The sequence below is a fragment of the Urocitellus parryii genome, chromosome 1, assembly GCF_045843805.1.
Source record: "Urocitellus parryii isolate mUroPar1 chromosome 1, mUroPar1.hap1, whole genome shotgun sequence".
Classification (NCBI taxonomy): domain Eukaryota; kingdom Metazoa; phylum Chordata; class Mammalia; order Rodentia; family Sciuridae; genus Urocitellus; species Urocitellus parryii.
In genome coordinates, this window is record NC_135531.1 from 49,143,680 (window position 1) to 49,162,342 (window position 18,663).

At 36.8% G+C, this 18,663-nt stretch overlaps 3 protein-coding genes across 4 annotated transcripts in view; 2 read left to right on the forward strand and 1 right to left on the reverse strand.

Moving 5' to 3' along the window:
• Kif2a (kinesin family member 2A) overlaps nucleotides 1-2,201 on the forward strand; it is a 62,449-nt gene extending 60,248 nt beyond the window's left edge. The window contains exon 22 of the mRNA XM_077800294.1: nucleotides 911-2,201. The gene's annotated coding sequence lies outside the window, so the exon portion shown is untranslated. The remainder of the gene's footprint in view (nucleotides 1-910) is intronic.
• On the reverse strand, nucleotides 515-11,594 carry Dimt1 (DIM1 rRNA methyltransferase and ribosome maturation factor). Of its 2 annotated transcripts, none has more exons than XM_077800315.1 (12): nucleotides 11,335-11,594; nucleotides 10,906-10,979; nucleotides 10,302-10,388; nucleotides 8,659-8,720; nucleotides 8,486-8,579; nucleotides 8,352-8,401; nucleotides 7,015-7,138; nucleotides 6,786-6,878; nucleotides 5,158-5,222; nucleotides 4,072-4,135; nucleotides 2,209-2,315; nucleotides 515-602 (listed from the first exon to the last, which is right to left on the reverse strand). In XM_077800315.1, exons 1-12 carry the CDS (start codon nucleotides 11,408-11,410, stop codon nucleotides 560-562), a joined length of 939 nt encoding a protein of 312 aa, XP_077656441.1. In that variant the 5' UTR covers nucleotides 11,411-11,594; the 3' UTR covers nucleotides 515-559. The 2 variants fall into 2 exon arrangements, with proteins under 2 accessions (XP_077656441.1, XP_026258328.1); XM_026402543.2 differs by lacking the exon at nucleotides 11,335-11,594 and adding an exon at nucleotides 11,123-11,221.
• A 131-nt stretch (nucleotides 11,595-11,725) lies between these two features.
• Nucleotides 11,726-18,663, forward strand: part of Ipo11 (importin 11) — a 207,934-nt gene continuing 200,996 nt past the window's right edge. Inside the window, exon 1 of the mRNA XM_026402552.2 lies at nucleotides 11,726-11,777. The gene's annotated coding sequence lies outside the window, so the exon portion shown is untranslated. The remainder of the gene's footprint in view (nucleotides 11,778-18,663) is intronic.

An 18,663-nucleotide genomic window follows, 5' to 3' on the forward strand; every position in this document is an offset into this window, starting at 1 on the left:
TCAAACTCAGAACATGCCTGGCATTGTATGATAGCAACAGACTGAGTCTTACCCAGAACCACCATGTAGCCTATGCTGCAACATTATAGCTGAAGAGGTAGGTGACAATAGAAGAAACTGTGTAAATAGGGAAAAGAAAGAAGCAAATAACATTTTAAGAAACAACTATTTTATTGTACATGTGAATAAGAAATGGATAGTTAATATGTGACTAATTGAACACACTTAAACTTGAGGAACAGAGCTGATGGCCTAAAAAGGTCTTTACAGTATAGAACATGGTAAAGAGATGTACGATAAACTGCTAGAAATGGTAAGTTTAAGGTTGTGCGTATCTGCGGCTCTTGAACTTGAAGATACTGTGTATAGATTGAACCCTGCCACGTGTATTACATTCAAAACAAACAAGACTTGTTACCGCCTTAAAAATACAAAATAACAGTACAAAAATAGTCAAGCAAATAATGTTCCAATTGAGCAAAAGCAGAATTTGTCTTCTCAAATATTAGAAATCTAGAATTAATTTTTCTTGACCTTGACAAAATTATTTTCCAAATAGCTAGGAAAAATGGATACCTTCTGCATTGAATCCATGTAGCAATCTAAAAAACAAAATGCAATGATATTAAAAAGCTAATTTGTGACACTGATAATGTATAGATTTGTACCATAACTAATAATACATGCACACATCAGCTTACTTAATGCAACTATACAACTCCTAACATTAGTCATTATAAAGAAACCTTATTCTCCAGCTGAATTTATAACTTGGATAAAAACCATGTCGTGTTGGTACTTCTTTTTTGTTATAACAAACATGTTTTAAATTATATTGAACCTGACTGAAATTATTTTACATTTTTGCTGTCTGAAGCGTAAGAGCTCATTGGCATTTGTTCTGTTTCAGCTTAATTAACTGAACAAGAAGCTGTTTGCAGTTTAAGGCAGAAGTCAGATGAATCACCAGTCTTCATATTCTTCTGAGCTGAGGTTCAAAGTAAAAACTTTTAAACATCATTTCTCTCTGTGGATACCTGTGTACTTAGCTGACCTTTTTAGGAGTGGGGGTGGGGCGGGGTTTACTAGGGATTGAACTCAGTGGCACTCAACCACTGAGCCACATCCCCAACCCTATTTTGTATTTTATTCAGAGACAGGGTCTACATCCCCAACCCTATTTTGTATTTTATTTAGAGACAGGGTCTCACTGAGTTGCTTAGTGCCTCGCTTCTACTGAGGCTGGCTTTGAACTCACAATCCTCCTGCCTCAGCCTCCTAAGCTGCTGGGATTAAGGCGTGCGCCACTGCACCCAACAAGTGACTTTAGTTATTAGCAAACTGCACCCTAAAGAAATTTAGTGAGTATGAAGCAAACAAGATAAACTATTTCCAGGCTTGTCCATAATAACAGATGAATTAAAATGTACAAAAAAGCAAAGTAGTGTTCAACTCTTAGAATTACCATCTATTAAATGTGTTGACATGTTTTCAGGATAGAAGTCAAAACAATGATTTATAACAATCTACGATAATTTTCTAAAAAATTCATACTCTATCTAAACCATTGATGCTTTAAAAGTAAACTGGCTAAATAGCTAAAAAGTTCTGAAAGTTAGTGTTAATTTATTTATCTAGGTGATTAATTGAAGCCTTATTTTCATGGAACTTAACTGCTTTAGTTTAAAGAAAAGCAAATTTTGGTCTGAATTGCCCAGGTAATTTGACTCCCTTTTACTAAAGATATATAGAACTTCCTTCAGACTATAAAACAACTAATACTAAAAGGATAAACAGATTATAACTTACATTTCATGCTTGATAAGATCTATTTAATGATAGCGATTCCCAATAAAGAATCATGCAGTTACATGTGTTATGATTTTTCAACCTTATGGGCTTTGAGAGACTATGAATGGGAGTTGGCAATAGGAAGGCAAGGCAGGAGGGAAGGAACACACACACTACAACACACATTAACAATCTTCCGGCTGGGACTGTTCTTCAAAAAAAAAAAAAAAAAAAAAAAGTTCATTCTGCTGCAGCTAACTAGCCTCCATCTTATACCAAATACTATTCCATACCATGGAAGTGCTATGCAATAACTCTCCCAGGTAGCACCTTATACCACTTAAAAGCCTTTAAATCTCTTAATCTAAAAGTACCACAGTAAAATGTAAACACAGGCAAAAAAAACCATGTAATTACCTGATAAAGTCATCTATGTCCATGGAACGGGCCCGTTTGTCACTAAAACCTGTGCTGGTTAGGATTTGCTGTATTTTATCTGCTATGCTGAAATCTTCTGGTATTATCTATCAATATAAGATTCAGAATAAATGAACATATCTTTAATGAAGTTCCCTTGGCTCTTTTTTTTGCCTAATCCAGTAAGTCTTAAGTAGTCCGTTTTAATACATCTTTTGATGACAGTGTGGAAAACCTGACGGTTTGGATAAGACTGAGATCTCTAATTAGTTAAGTGGCTCATTTTTTACCACTTTAACACAGAATATCTTGAATGGGTATCATGTACATTGCCCGATTTCATCATTAAAATTCTGAAATAGTCACTAATTTCAGACTTCATAAAGCTAGAAATTTTATTTAAAGCAGCTGTTACTCCTTTCAAAATTCTCACATTTTATTGCCACAATTTCACCTAACCAGTTAATTTTTCTGGAATGACCTGTCTCTGATCATTTAGAATATTAAGTGTTTCATATTTGATTCACATCTTCTACTCAAAAGATTGTTCTTAATCCAGCTTAACAGTTTACTTAAACCGATGTTTCATGACCTACCCATAACATAGGATGGAAACAGTATTTGTGGTGCATTAAACCATACAGGATCTGAGCCATAAAAAGCAAACATCTTCATGTGAATATGTGCATGAATATACTGCATACTGTAAGTCAGGAAAGGGAGTGGGGGCTGCCTCCACGTGAAGGAGGCAGCCCTTACTCTTGTTTAAAAAAATTTATGGATGTGTTAAGTGGTATGAAATTCACAACAAAGAAGTCTGCTATGTAGCCTATACTGTATTTAATTACTTCAATTTCTAGGTATTAAAAATATTTACAAAGGGACTGGAGTTGGGGCTAAGCAGTAGAGCGCTCACCTCGTGCGTGAGGCCCTGGGTTCGAGCCTCAGCATCATGTAAAAAATAAAATAAAGGTATTGTGTCCAACTACAACTAAAGAAATAAAATATTTTTTAAAAAAAAGTTTATAAAAAAAATAGCTACAAAGAAAACTAACTTTAAATTTGTAATTGCACACCAGTAATCCCAGGGGCTCAGAAGAATTACAGTTGCAAGGCCAACCTCAGGGATTAAGTGAGGCGCTAAATAGCTTGGCAAGACCCTGTCTCAAAAAATTAAAAAGAGTAGGGATATGGCTCACTGGTCAAGCACCCCTGGTTTCAATCCCCAGTACCAAAATAAATTAATTTATGACTGCTACATGAGCACCAAATGGGACGATCACAATTCAGAGGATAGCAAATTGTACACAATTATTTTAAAATGAGAAAGTTATACATTTATAGCATTAAGAAAATACTTGGCTAAATCGGATTTTTTTTGTGTGTGTGTGTGGGGGGGGAATACTTGGTATTGAACCCAGGGATACTTCTGAGTCACATCCCCAGCCCTTTTTTATATTTTATTTAGATACAGTCTCACTGAGTTGCTTAGGGCCTCACTAACTTGCTGAAGCTGACTTTGAATTCGAAATCCTCCTGCCTCAGCCTCCCGAGCTGTTGGGATTACAGGTGTGTGCCACTGTGCCCAGCTAAATATAATCCTTTTTTTTTTTTTTTTTTTAAAGTTATTAGCAGTTACGACAGGGTGGAGTAGTCATTGCTCAAGATCTATTGCAGCATCTTGAGCAATCTCGACTACTCTACCCTGTCGTAATACCATTCAGTATTCAAGTCAAAATTAAACTAGTTATACATCATATACTGTCTTTTAAGGATCACTGATATGTACAAAATTAATCTCATGATAATAAAAAAAAATAGATGGATATTTTGTAACAAATAATTGAAACAACTTATACTTACAATATTATGGAGTGAACAGTGAATTCTGTAGTTTTTTTCTAACAGCTGTTGTACTGCACTTGATCTATAACGTAAATAAGTGATATAAATATTACTTCCAAATCAGAGATTTTGTACATAATTTCTGTTCAATAAAATTAAATATATGTTCCACTTGCTAAAATTAAGGAATTTAAATAAAAAGGTGTTGAATACTTAAACTTTTATGATGCAAAAATTGTTTTTAAAAAGCAGAGTCCTGATAAACATCTTTTTTTTTTTTTTTTTTTAATGGACAAGATTTTTTACCCCCCCTTTTTTTTGGTACTAAGGATTGAACCCAGAGGTACTATACCATTTAGCCACATGCCCAGTCCTTTTTATTTTTTATTTTGAGACAGGGTCTGCTAAGATGCTGAGGTGGGCCTCAAACTTGTCATCCTTTGACCTCAGTCTTCTAAGTTGCTGAGATTACAGGTATCCACCACTGTGCCTGGCTACATAAGCATTTTTAAATCTCCAAACCGTATAAAGCTGGCTCTCGCCTCTTTTTTCCCTTTAGACTTTAAGTTGTGTTTCATTTTCCAAGTTAATAAAATGGCACAAATTATCCACAAATGTTAAATGGGTGGACCATCATTACACCTTCTTTCTTTTTTGTAAGGATCTTCCAAGGATCCTCTACCACTAAGCTACATCCCCCACTCCTTTTTATGCTTTTAAATTTTGAGACAAGGTCTTGCTTTGCCCAGGTTGATCTTGAACTTATAATGTGGCCTCAGCCTCCTAAGTTACTGAGACCACACAGGCACCACTGCACTCAACTTATTACATTTTTCCGACAAGGGGGGGAAAAAACCTATGTAAGTAGATGGTCAGGTCCCCCCCCCCCCGCCCCTAATTTTCCATAACTCTTATCTGACTTCAACTCTAGGAACTTTCTTCATTATTATTCTGCCTTCTAAAGCACCGATAGTTAAAAGGATGAAGACTGTCTGGATGAATAATCTTTATGCTTTGGGCTGGCTATTCAGGAAAAGGACCAGATTCTAGGATGGTGTCTGGGGCACTGGCCCTTCATATATTAGAAATTAGTAATATACTTACTTAAATGCAGCAGATAGTGTCTTGTTTTTCCTTACAAAAGTGATCCTTACTAGGCCATCCCATTCCTGAAACAGAAGATGGATATTTTCCTCAAAACACCAAACTCCTTGCCACTGCCTATTAGGTGTTGTTTTGTTCTTTTATTTGTCGACGGACCTTTATTTTACTTATTCACTTACATATGGTGCTGGGAATTGAATGCAGTGCCTCACAAGTGCTAGGCAAGTGCTCTACCACTGAGCTCCAGCTCCACCCTGTTTTTGTTTTTTGATGTATAAAACTGGAAGAAACCTTTAGTGATGCATATGGTATGCTAAAGTAAGATGTATTCTTGATTCTTGTGTGTTTGTGCCCTTCACTGAATATTTTTTTAAATTAAGAAAAAAATGTAAAATAGTCCTATATGTGACTAGGTTGGTCTCGAACTTGTGATCTTTCTGCTTCAGCTTCCTGAGTTGCTAGGATTACAGGCATATGTCACTGCACTTGGCTCCATGTTACTAGGGACTCTGCAGAAAGAGGACTGCAAGTTCAAGGCCAGCCCTGGCAACTTAACAAGACCCTAACTCAAAAGAAAAAAGGCTGGGGATGTAGCTCAATGGTAGAGTAAACCTGGGTTCAATCCCCAGTACTGTGTACAAAGTCCACATGTGAACAAAGAACCATATTGTGTTCAAAAATAAGATTCTGCCAGGCACAGTGGTGCATGCCTGTAATCTCAGCAGCTCAGGAGGCTGAGACAGGAGAATCAAAGTTCAAAGCCAGCCTTAGCAACAATAGTGAGGGGCTAGCAACTCAATGAGACCCTATCTCTAAATAAAATCGAAAATAGGGTTGGGGATATGGTTCAGTGGTTGAATGCCCCTGGATTCAATCCTTGATACCCCCCCCCCCCCAAAAAAAAAAGATTCAGCTAGGTGCAGTGTCACACAGCTGCAATCCCAGCAACTCAAAAGTCCGGGGAAGGAGGATCACAAGTTTGACATCAGCCTTAGCAGCACAGATCCTCATCAACTTAGTGACACCTCATCTCAAAAAAATAAGAAGGATGAGGGTTGTACCTCAATGGTAAACACCCTTAGTTTTGATCTCTATTATCAAACCCACAAAAAATTAAAAATGAGATTCAAAACAGACATGATTTAGGATATAGCCTGTGCAATGCACCTAAACCTCCTTAAAGGAGTTTTGGACAAATCACTTAAAACAAGTTATCAAACAATTATGTTTTTCCATAATGTGACTATAGTAAGATTTGACATCAAGTAGTCTAGATTTCTTTTTTTAAGTCACAAAACAAGAATTTTTATTACAGAGTATTACCCAAAATATTACTCAAAACAATTTTCATTTTACCTTTTTTACAAGTTACTCAAATAGATAAGATTTTCAGAGCTATACTCTCTTAAGTACAATGCATTTGCATTCTAATTGTTTTGTCTTTTACAGACATATGTTTTGTCTTTCTATCATGCATCAAATTATTCCATCTACTCCATCATCACAAAGCTGTAATTCACATTTTCCTATCTATTTAGACCTACAATATTTTTTTCTGCTATTATAGCCACAGATTTTCTAAGTTAGAGTTCTTTTGTTTATTGAATGATATAGTATTTTAACCTCACCTGAAAATTGATAGGTGGTGGTGGATTCTTGGGTTCTATCCTTACAACACTGGATTCTACCTTGGGTGGTGGTCTGAAGTTATTCTTTCCAACCTGTTAATCAGAAAACATTTAATCCTCTCAAAAGCAACTTTTAGTTAGTAATCAAAGATTCTGTTCTCACAAAAGGCACAGCTAGATGCTCAAAAGATGAGGTTACTAGCCTATTTCAGTAATAAAATACACTTACTTTCATTAGATGGTCCACACGTGCTAATAGCTGTGTATTAATTGAGAGTCTGCAGTATAACTTATCTCCAGGTTTTGCAACCAGTCGGAGGGCAAATTCTCTTTGAAACATAAGTATAGCACATCTGAAAAGAAAACAAGAATAAGGAAATCATCACTATCAACTATGAATGTACTTTGACTACAATGAATTTTGAGGGGAAGGAAATAGCAGAGCAGTATCTGTAGTTAATGATGATGAGTTTAGCAGGTTAGAAGGTAGAAAACTTTAAGCTTTAGTTTTGTTACCACAAAATGAAAATAGTTGGCTTTGTTATGTTTTATAATGGCCATATTCCTAACCCCAAGGAAGACTGCTTGCCCTCAAACATCAGATGAGTAGGTACTTCAGATCTGTACCAGTACATCACCCCTTATACAAAAACAATAAAACTGATTCTGTTGTTGGGCACAGTGGTGCACACCTGTAATCCTAGCTTCTCAGAAGGCTAAAGCAGTAGGATCTCAAGTTCAAGGTCACCCCTGGCAACTTACTGAGACCCTGTCTCAAAAAATAATAAGGCCTGGGTATGAAAGTTCAGTAGTAAAGCACCCAAAGGTTCAATCGTCAGTACTACATATAAACACACAAAATTGACTGGCAGGTAATACTTTTAAGAAATACTGCAGGCTGGAAAGGCAAGTTTTGATATTATGTCCTGTTAGTTTAACAGTTTAAAGAATGTGGATTCTTTTCTTCAAGCAACAGGGAGACTTTGGGAGGCTAACAAAATCAACTTCAAAGCTGCATTTCAATTCTTTTCTGTGAGTGAATCACATTAAGAAATATGTCTGCAATTACAAAAATATCTGTATGTATTTCTGTTTATATACTTCAAACCAAAGTTTCATGAAACAATATCACCTGGACCATGTACAGTGCCTTCTGATATATTCTATTCCATGTTATTAAAAAAAAAAAAGGATGATCATGACTCACTGAATTTACTTTATAACCATTAAGGGGTATCTGACTTGCAGTTTGAAAGCCACTACCAGAGACCAGTTAGGAAGCCACTTCAATTTAGCTAGACATAAGGTAATAAAATAGTATGATCTATGTCAATGGCAGAGGATTAGAAAATAGGGAAAGTCATACTACCCTCCCAATGCTCTACAAAATAACTCTGGTCAATTGAAAAAGAGAAAGAAATCCATACAAATCAATGTTTTCTATAAAAAGTCTACAATAGTTTTTCAGTTTACTTGACTTTCATTTTCAACTGTCTTTTGTGTTCCTGGCCTAAACTGTCCATCTTTCTTAAATATGGCAGTAACTCTTGTTTTTTTGTCACAAACCTGAAAAAAGGTCGGTGCAACAACAGCTTGAAGACAAAAGGAGAAGAGATCTGTAAGAGAATTACTAGTTACTCTCAGGAAAGACACATCAGAGAAACACTTAGTAAGATGATTCTGACAACTTGAGGATATACCTGATAAGGCAAATTTGCCACACAAGTATCAAAGAATGGCAAGTCTGTTTTCAACACATCACCCACCATAACTTGAAGTTTGCTGGCCAGAGGTCTAAAAATATGAAAATAAATTTAGAAGAATGTTGTTTCAAGAGACCGAAATGCACTTTAATTCTATTGTGTATACTCACGTGCCCTGAACTCTTTTGTGCAGTTCTGCTACTAGCCTTGTGTCAAGTTCACAGGCAATTACCTAAATTAACAAAAAAAAATTTATTAGGTTCATTATGAAGTATCTTATTACCCAACCGGTAATTCTTATATGATTTAAACTGTCTTCCAATTTCTAACCATACTCCTTCAATTATTTTCTACCACTTTAAACAACAAAGAAAAAACATCACCCAGAAAAGCAGACACTATGTGAGAATTCTCAAGTAATCACCAGAATTGTTCTGTTGGCTTTGTCTCTATGCTTTGTAACTAAGCAGTGGATAAAAAAGAATATACAATATGTATGTAGTGTTTTTAGACCAGAGTTTACAAAACTACTCCTAGTATATTACTTCTTTCATCAACTGAGATCCAGAACATGTGGCATAAGTAACTTCTCAAGTGAAAATGGATAGCAGACAAAGCTATGTTTGTAATTTTATTGCAATATGTTCTTAGGTTTCATTGACTTCCAAGAAGACCATGTGTATGGCTTAGAACACGTGCTGCTTATTTCTGGCTCCCAGATTCATTTTATATTTTCACCTTATATTTGATACTCATTTCACCTTTGCTTTGCCATATAAATGCTGTCCAGCTCCTTTATACTTTGGCTTCTGGTTGGGATTGGCCAGTGAAAGGCAGCAGCTGGACACCATTGTGGCTCAGTGGTGGAGCATTTGCCTAGCATGTGAAGATTCTGGGTTCTATCCCCAGCACCAAAAAATAAATAAAAGCACCAATATGGGGTACCTATAATGGAGAGATTGGGTATTTATTTCCTAGCCTATTCCATGCCTTTCAGATATTTCAGTAGGAGCTATGTTCTGTTGTGGCTTCTCTTCAATAAATCACACTCTCCTTGGTCTCTCCCCTTTTAACCAGGCCTTTTGATGGTAACTGCTTCCTGCTGTAGCTATTCCTCATTATTTCATTAATGCTTATTGATTCCTTGAATCCCATTCTCATACATCTCTAAAGAGTCTTCATCACTCTCTTTAGATAAGCCCTTTAAAATGTGTTGCTTGCTTCCACCAAGGACCCAACAATGATTCCACTTAACTGAAAGCTGGATTAGTCAAAACACAAAAAAAGTACTGGAAGTGACCAGGTGGCACCTCAATCTTAGAGGCATGAACGCTAGTTCTGTAGGTCTTCTATAAATTTCTGGGTTCCAAAAATTACAATTTCTTTGCTTTGTTTCTCTAGGGCTAAAGGCGGTTGACTGATCTTTGTAATTATTTTGGGGTTTAGTGTTCCCATTTTGTTCTTTTAGTCCTCTAACTACAATAATTAATTCCCTGTCAAAATACCTAATATGTCAGTTTTCTTTTCTTTCCTTTTTTTAATGGTACCAGGGATTAAACCTAAGGGCACTTAACCACTAAGCCACACACCCAGCCCTTTATTTTGAGACAGGGTCTCCCTAAGTTGCTGAGATTACAGGTGTGTGCCTCCATGCTCAGCTAATATGTCCAGTTTTCCTAATATATCTCATACTTCCTAAGATAAAATTCCTAGTAAGGGATCAAGCATTACAATTAAGACAGTTTTATGTTTGTATACCAGCTGAGCTTGCTACAGTCATTTGTGATATTAAAACATTAAACCTCATTTTTACCTTTTTTGCCTTTTCTAACAACTTTACAGTCATGTTGCCAGTTCCAGGTCCAACTTCCAGCACCACATCAGTTGGTCTTAGGGCAGCCTAAAAGCAAGCACAACCATTTGAGATCCTTTAGCATTTTGGAACTCATAGTTTATACTTGAACATCTTTGTAAGCGTTCAGAGATCTTACTCAGACTTCATTTTAATGAGATTTCTTCATATGTGTGGTTCCAAAATTAATATATTAGGTGCAAATGAAAAGCTAAGACCTCTCTTAACCTGGGGTATACTTCTCATCTTTAGGAGTCAGAAAAACAATAGCATTTCTTTCTATATTGTCTTTCTACTTAGGAAATGATTCCAATAGCATCCTGTTACCAACTCTGTTCATACCAACAAATTCAAATGGGAAAGAACTGTGTATGATGAATTTGACTAAGAATCAATATTTCTCAATTCTGACCCAGCCTGTGAGTCCTAGACCATTTTTTAACTCGTTCAACAAATATTTACCAAACATCTACTTTATGTCTGACATTCTCTCTCCGCTTAAGTATGGTGAAAATAAAATTATAATCCAACAAACTCTTCTCTCCTGTTCCTCCATCACACCCACCTTATCAATAATGCTGTTAACAATGAGAGGATTTTTCAAAATGTGTTGCCCAATTCCCGTGTTGAACATGAGTCCTGGAAGAAAACACAAAACAGCCTTAATTTCTCAACCACGATTAGATATCAGTCCGTCCCAGAGACGACAGCAGGATCGGTAGTGGGGTTAGATTTCTGTGCCAACGAAGCCAGCGAACATCCCACCCCGGGCCGGGACTGACCACACTGCTTTTAAGTGTCCATCCCCCCGCGGGCCTTGCTCGAGGAGACTCGCTGGGCTCTGGGGCCGGCGCTCCAAGAACCTCCCACATCCGCGCTTTCAGGAGCGCAGGTGGCAGCGGGCCATCTACCCGGGTTTGGGCCTCGGTCCGCGCCAGGAATGGTCCCGCAGTAAGACTAGACCGGAACCCTGTTTCCTCCCGGCTGTCCACACCTCCGGAGCTTTTTAGCTCCCGGCGCTGTTCCTGTCGCTTGCGGCAGCCGCTCGCCCCTGACTTGATCTTCGGCATCCCTGCAAAAAGCGGGAACCTAGGCCCGCGAAGTGTACAAGTCCCAAAGCTTGAAAGCTATAGTCTCTGCAGCACTAGAGAGACGCTGCCAGTCACCCGTACGCACGACGTGGGGAAGGGGCGAGGCCCACGTTCCGCCTCCGTACGCCCTGGACTCCTCCCCCAGAAGGATGCTGAGCATGGAGCCCAGGGGTCGCCGGAAATTGTAATCAGCAGCTGCAGGAAAGCCTGGACTCGGGAGCCACGAATCCCAGAAGGCACCGCGCCACCGATTCCGACAGTTTGGATTGGCTGGTTTAGAGTTGGGGCGGGGTATCTCGTCGCGGTCCACAAGGAGCTAGCGGAGAAGCTGTGTGGTACTCTAAGCGTAAGGTTTAAGTTATTTAATGTGGTTAAGCCTCCTCTATTAGGCCAGGTTCTGGGATCGCTGACATCCAGAGAAGTTTTCTTTCATGTGTCTCTTTCCTGTTTACGTGCAGATTGCAGGGTGGAAACTCCTTACGTTTCTCCTCTGCTTGCTGTATAGAAAGGAACTCCGAAAATGGAATTACCCTCTAGTTCCACTAGCGCTTCTGATTCCTTTACTTCCCTTTGTGCTTCATCATTCACTCTCTGTACATTTTTTTTTGAGCCCCAGCTGTGTATAGGCCACTGCTGGAAATTCACGGTTACATATTAGAGACTGCTCTCAAAGTTTATTCCACTGAGAGATCAACCAAAAGCTCCAAAACGCTGTAAGTGTGGTAATAGGTATGTATTGGGTGTTGTAATAGGAGTGTCAATCCGACTGTAACCTCCATGAATACAAGATCTGCGTCAATTTCACCTTCCAATGTAGTGGCTCTCAGTTTTAAAATTTTCAGTGTATACTCTATGGGAAAAAAGTCTTTTCCTGTCATTTCTAAAGAAAACTGTTTTGATGAGCAATTGATTGTGTGCATTCCCCCTTGTTTTCGTATCACAGTTTGTGTTTTTCAGAATGCTTTCTACATAATTTTTATTTTCTATTATTTTTTTCTTTGGTAGCAGGGATTAAACCCAGGGGGGCTTAACTACTGAGCCACATTCCCAGCCTCCTTTTATTATATTTCTAGAGACAGGGTCTCGCGGAGTTACTTAGGGCCTCGCTAAATTGCTGAGGCTGGCTTTGAACTCATGATCCTCAGCCTTCTAAGTCGCTAGCATTACAGGCGTGTGCCACCAAGCCTGGCTATTTTCAATGAAACATGAAGTCGTTTGGGCAAGCTTGATTATCGTGTTTTACACGTGAGGGAATCCAGTCTCATAAAGAATAAAGGTATTTTCCTAAGTGCTACAGGTGTCAGAGATGGGGGTGGAACCTAGTTACTATGTCAAAATAAGGCACCAGCCTACCTCCTGTGGGCTTCATTGGTTTCTACTTCCAGCTCTGTGTTGGCATCATAGTCCTTTTGGTCAATGGACAGTGAAGCAAAAAGGTACTAGCTCAGACATTCCAACTATAATTTAAATCAATTTTTATTTTTTAATGACAATCTAAAATAAGATCCAGAGGATCTGAAAATATTAAGTTAAAAGATTAAATCTTTGACATGAATGTTAAAGTAAGCTATGTCTGTGTTGGAAGTGTAACTCAGTTGTAGAGCAATTGCCTACTATGCTAAAGGTTCTGGGTTGGATCCCTAGGAATGAGAAAAGGGGAAAAAAGGCTACATCCAAGTTAACAATCAATGCATAAAGTAAGTAAAGCTAATTTTATTTTTTCCACTCCTATGAATTTCCAGGGACCCAAAGATAGGACAGCTACATTGAAAACAAAATCACAGAATCAAACCAAAAACTTAACTTGTAAAAGTCCTGGAAAATACAGAAAGTAGAAAAAAGATGAAAATGTTACCTATGATTTCATTATGCTGGAATAATTTATGATCATTTTGACACATTCTTTTTTGTTGTTTTAGTAATGCATGTTTTTACATAGTCAGGGTATACATACAATTTACTGTTTTTTTTTCCATAAATACAATAACACAAAAGACACTTGTGTCTATAAGTGTAATTCAGTAGTAGAGTAAGAGCCTGGCATGTACAAGCCCGTGGGTTTGATCTCCAGTACCACAAAGAAAAAACACTTTTTCAAGTAATTTCATATCCTGGATAATCAATATTCACAGCTCCTGAAGAAGAAGATTTCATCTTGTGAATGTATATGTTTACTATTAAATCATTTCTATACCATTTGTCATGTAAAAAAAATTGAGTCTTATACATTTTAGTGAGTTCAGGAAGAATATTTCTATATCCTTTAGTGTAGAGTTCCAAGAATGAGATTATTTAGTCAAATTATATGAACATTTTAGTCTTTGGATATATATTGACAAATTATTTTCAGAAACAGTTTAATCAATTTTCATTTTCACCAGAAGAATATGAGAAATACCCACTTCACTTTATTTTTGCTATTATGTTTCTTTTTCCAAACTAGAAATAATTGTATTTATTATTTTGTACTGTTCAAGCATTACTTGAATAAATACATAAATAAAAATCATTTAGATACTAAAAGATTGTAGATGATGAAACTATCCAGAATTCACACCTATTAAGATATTGGTGTGTGTTTTTCAAAATTTTTTGATACATAAAACTCTTCTAACTTCCTATTCTTACTTAACTAAATATTCTGGGCATCTTTTAATGTTAATGAATAAAATCTGCATCATTTTTAACAGGCACTCAATTGAATGAACATATCATAGCTAATATAATCAATCTTTACTAAAAGAATTTGTTATAGTTTGAAGTTTTGAATAAAAATTAATCTACTATGAATTATAGTAACAAAGATGAAATCATTTCTCAAAGTCTTAATCCTTATTTGGTATGTTGTAAACATCTAATGGGTAAACTTGTAAACATCCAATGAGCTGTATTATAACATAGACTTGCCCAAGTCCTAATTTTGTACAAGTTGCAATAATAAATGAAGTGTAGTAAGTTAGAAAACCCATGGCCCTATAATATGTATATATTTCTCTTGCTGCTTTAACAACATAGATTTATTATCTTGGAATATGGAGATGAAGTTAAGAATAGTCTACAGAGCTTTTTTTTTTTTTTCCAGAGGCTGTGGGGAAAAAAATCTTTTCCCTTATTTTCCCAACTTCTACAGGTTGCTTACATTCCAGCTCATGGCCCCCGCACTGCTCTGACCTCTACTAGCATGGTCATATTTTATTCTTTCTGACACTTTTTAAAATAAGTGCAAATTATTTATATTGCTTATTTGAAAGGGAGCAACTTAATGCCTAATAACCCCAACCATTTGGAAGGAGCCTGGAAGAAAGCAAGAAAGTTCAGAAGTCAGTAACTCATTGTCAAAAAATACATGCTCTGAAGTTTACTGTCTTTATTCACAGAAAAGCTCCTCTGTCCCTTATTCAGTCTCTTTATTCTTATTTTAGGCCCTAATAGTTTAAAAATAAGCATTATTTTAACTTTAAAATATTTTGGAAAGCATTATCTTTGTTGGCCAGAGATAGGAATGAGTTCTCTCCTTTAGTTGGACTGATACCCTGTGGAGAGGTAAATGTTTCAGGACACCTAGAGACCTGGATTCCTCAAAATGCCCCTTTGCTATCCCCTTATTTTCTATTAAAATTATAATAATCTTTTAGATATAATCACACAGATTTTTGCTCTGTTGGTGTGATAATTTACACTTGTATGTACCTGTACCGACAAGAGTCTGCAGCTCTGCTATGCTCAGGAGGAGAAAGTGTTGGAACTTTCATGGCCTTTTTTTGGACAAATGAGGCTGATAACAACAGGGTTCAGTCATATCTTTATGACCTGATTGGGCAGGCTTAATTGGCACACCCCTTTTCCATCTTTGGATTTGATTTCTTGTAAGAGCTTTGCAAGCATTCATGTGTTGAAAATTTTTTAAACAGAGTGTATAGTTTTAATTAGAAAATGACTATATGAACTATTTTACAGATGATCATGGGAGAAGATAAAACACAAGAATGTCATTCATTTCATTATTTTTGATGAAGTTAGAAAAATTAAGTACTCTGACTTTAGTAATATTCAAATGAAAAACTGACAGCTTGAATACATTTGAAATCATTGTCACAGAAGATTGGGGTTAGTTTTAGTCTAATAGTGTGCCTAGGTTTTTTTGGTGTAAAAAGTATGTTTAAGAAAATTTCTCAAATCTTCCTTCTAAGCCGCCTCTCTGACATTCTTGATTTTTTAAAAACCCTCTTATGAAAACTCCCAATGATTACATTTGATCTGCAGGATAATCTAGAATTATCTTCCCCTACCAGGATCCTTACATTGGTAAAATCTCATTTGTTATCTGAGGTAATACATTCACAAGTTTGGGGCATGCGGATGTGGACATCTTTTTTTTGTACCTGTCATTATATACATACTGCATCTGAGTTTGAGTCTGTGTTCTTCCACTTAAGAATCTAACTTTGGAAAAAAAATGACTTAATTCCTATGAACATCATCTTTTAATCTGTAAAATGAAGAAAAGATTACTCTCCATTCTAGATGAGGGTGATGAGAACTTATAAATTACATAAGATGTCACAAGTTAAATGCCAGTCCTTAAAAACAGAACAGTAGTTGACATATAGGAAATTCTGGTTTGTTTTTGTTTTTTAAACAGGGTTTCTCTTGAGTTGTGCAGGCTGGCTTTGAACTTGTGTTCTTCTTACCTAAGCCTATCAAGAGGCTGGGGCTGCAGGTATACACCACCATGCCCCACACATAAGAAGTATTTATTGGAAGTTAATTATAATAATGTAATTATTGAGGCAGAATGAGTGTTACTTATTGTGATGAGTTTTTTAAATTAAGATTGACAGGGAATGGAAATCAGTGTTTTTTTAATTTAGCCTTTGCTTCATTAACTTTCTGCTTTTCCTTTACTGTTCTCAGCTATATGTGGGGGAAAACAGAATTTATATTAAGATTTCAGATGTATCACAACAGGCCCAATGGTGTTAATTTAAATATTTGTTTACTCTTTTCTCTAAAAACCCTGAGAAAATGACATGATTTATTCAGTTGTACATATTTATTTTGTTCATAGTATGTAACTAGCTTTTATATTCACAGTACCTAGGACCCCCAAATGGATTTACATTATTGGAAAAATTTGCATACATGCATTTTTATGGTTTGGTTTTCTTTCTTTCTTTTTAAAAAATTTTTAAATTTTTTTTCTTTCTTTTTTTTTTTTTTAGTTGTAGGTAGATGTAGTACCTTTTTATTTTATCTATGTGGTGCTGAGGATCTAACCCAGGGCCTCACACATGCAAGTGCTCTGCTACTGAGCCACAGCCCCATTCCCTGTTTTCTTCCTTTCTGGTTTTTTTTTTTTTTTTCTTTTTGATCCCAGGGATTGAACCTAGGGGTGCTTAACCACTCAGCCACATCCCCATCCCTTTTTATTTTTATTTTGAGACAGATTCTTGCTGAGTTTCTTAGGACCTCACTAAGTTGCTGAGGCTGGCTTTGGACTTGGATTGCTCCTGTCTCAGCCCCAAGAGTTGCTGGGATTTCAGACTTTCACCTACCACACCTGACACATTTTTCTAATGTAGAGATTTCCTTTGATTTCCAAATGGTTCATTATCCAAATAGGCGAGATCTACTCTTCTAAACCAGTTTTTCTTCTATTTTGAATTAGGTAACTTTTTCTACATCAAAATTCCTTAGAGTCCTGTTTCTCATACTGTCATCTGTGGGCTGGCAGCATTGGCATCATCTGGAAACTTCTTTTTTCCTTTTTTGGTACTGGAGATTGAGCGCCAGTGTGCTTTTTCACTGAGCCACATTCCCAGTCCTTTTTGTTTTTATTTTGAGACAGGGACTTGCTAAGTTGCTGAGAATCTCACTTAGTTGCTAAGGCTTGCCTAGAACTTACAGTCCTCTTGCCTCAGCCACCTCAGTTACTTGGATTACCAGCTTACACTGCAGTACTCATTATCTGGAATTTATTAGAAATAAAGAATTTTAGGAAACATCCCAGACTAGATTAATCAGTCCTGTATTATAACAAGATCCCTACATGACTTGACACACACTTAAAATTTTATATATATATATATATATAATGAGAAGATAGAGTTAAACAAAAAGAAAATGAAGCTTGGTCAAAATACCATCCAGCTTCCAGATGTGGCGGCATATGCCTGTAATCCCAGCAATTGGGGAGGCTGAGGCAGAAGAATGGCAAGTTCAAAGCCAAATGTAGAGGGCTGGGGTTGTGGCTCAGTGGTAGAGCACTTGCATAGTATGTGTGATGCCCTGGGTTCTACTCTCAGCACTGCATGTAAATAAAATAAAGGTCTATTGATAACTAAAAATATATTAAAAGGGGGAAAAAAGCCAGATTGAGCAATTTAGTGAGGCCCCTGAGTTCAATTCCTGGTACCAAAACAAAACAAACAAAAAAACACCCAACTAGTGACAGGCCCAGTTAGCATTTGGCATTTACTTCCAAACATGGGATCTTACTGAACATCATTTTGTAACCTTCTCCTCTAATGCACTGCTAATATATTACTGTGTCAACAAATATGCTTCAACATAAATTTAGATGACTAATTTGTATTATCAGTGAATGTGTTCTGATTTAATCATTCCTCTCTAATGGTCTTTCAAGTAATTTTTATTTCTTTACTTTAATAAACAGCCCTTGTGTAATGAATATCCTTGTAATGTAGTGTTTACCATTTGGGTCCAATCTTAAAGATCTTAAACAGTATCTGGTACATTCTATATGAGCAACAAATGTTTACTAATGTTTATGAACACAACTATTTCTTTACAATCTGTCTTTGTAAAAATAAGAAAACAGATCAGTAAGCTAGCTAGTCGCAGAAGCAATCAGAAGTGGCCCTTTTAAACCTTTCCACCCTTGCTGCTGCTTTGGAGTAGAGCGCCAGAAAGTTCAAGAACTTGAAAACCTGTGGTAAGGAGGGTTGACTGGTGGGATTAAGAGTGTAATAATCATTCTCTGCGCTGCGAGACCCGTAAACAAGCAGTTCATATCTAGAAGAAAAAATGTTTCTGACTTCAGTTTTAGGCAATCCAGGAGACAGCTGATTTTTCCAGTTTAGGGCAACGCGGATTTACTGTTGCCATGGTTACACATTCAGCTAGTCGGGGCTCTACTGCACATGCTCACATTGTTGATTTGGATGCCGGGCGCCTTTAGGTTCGAAGAGAAAGCTCCGCCCACTCCTTTT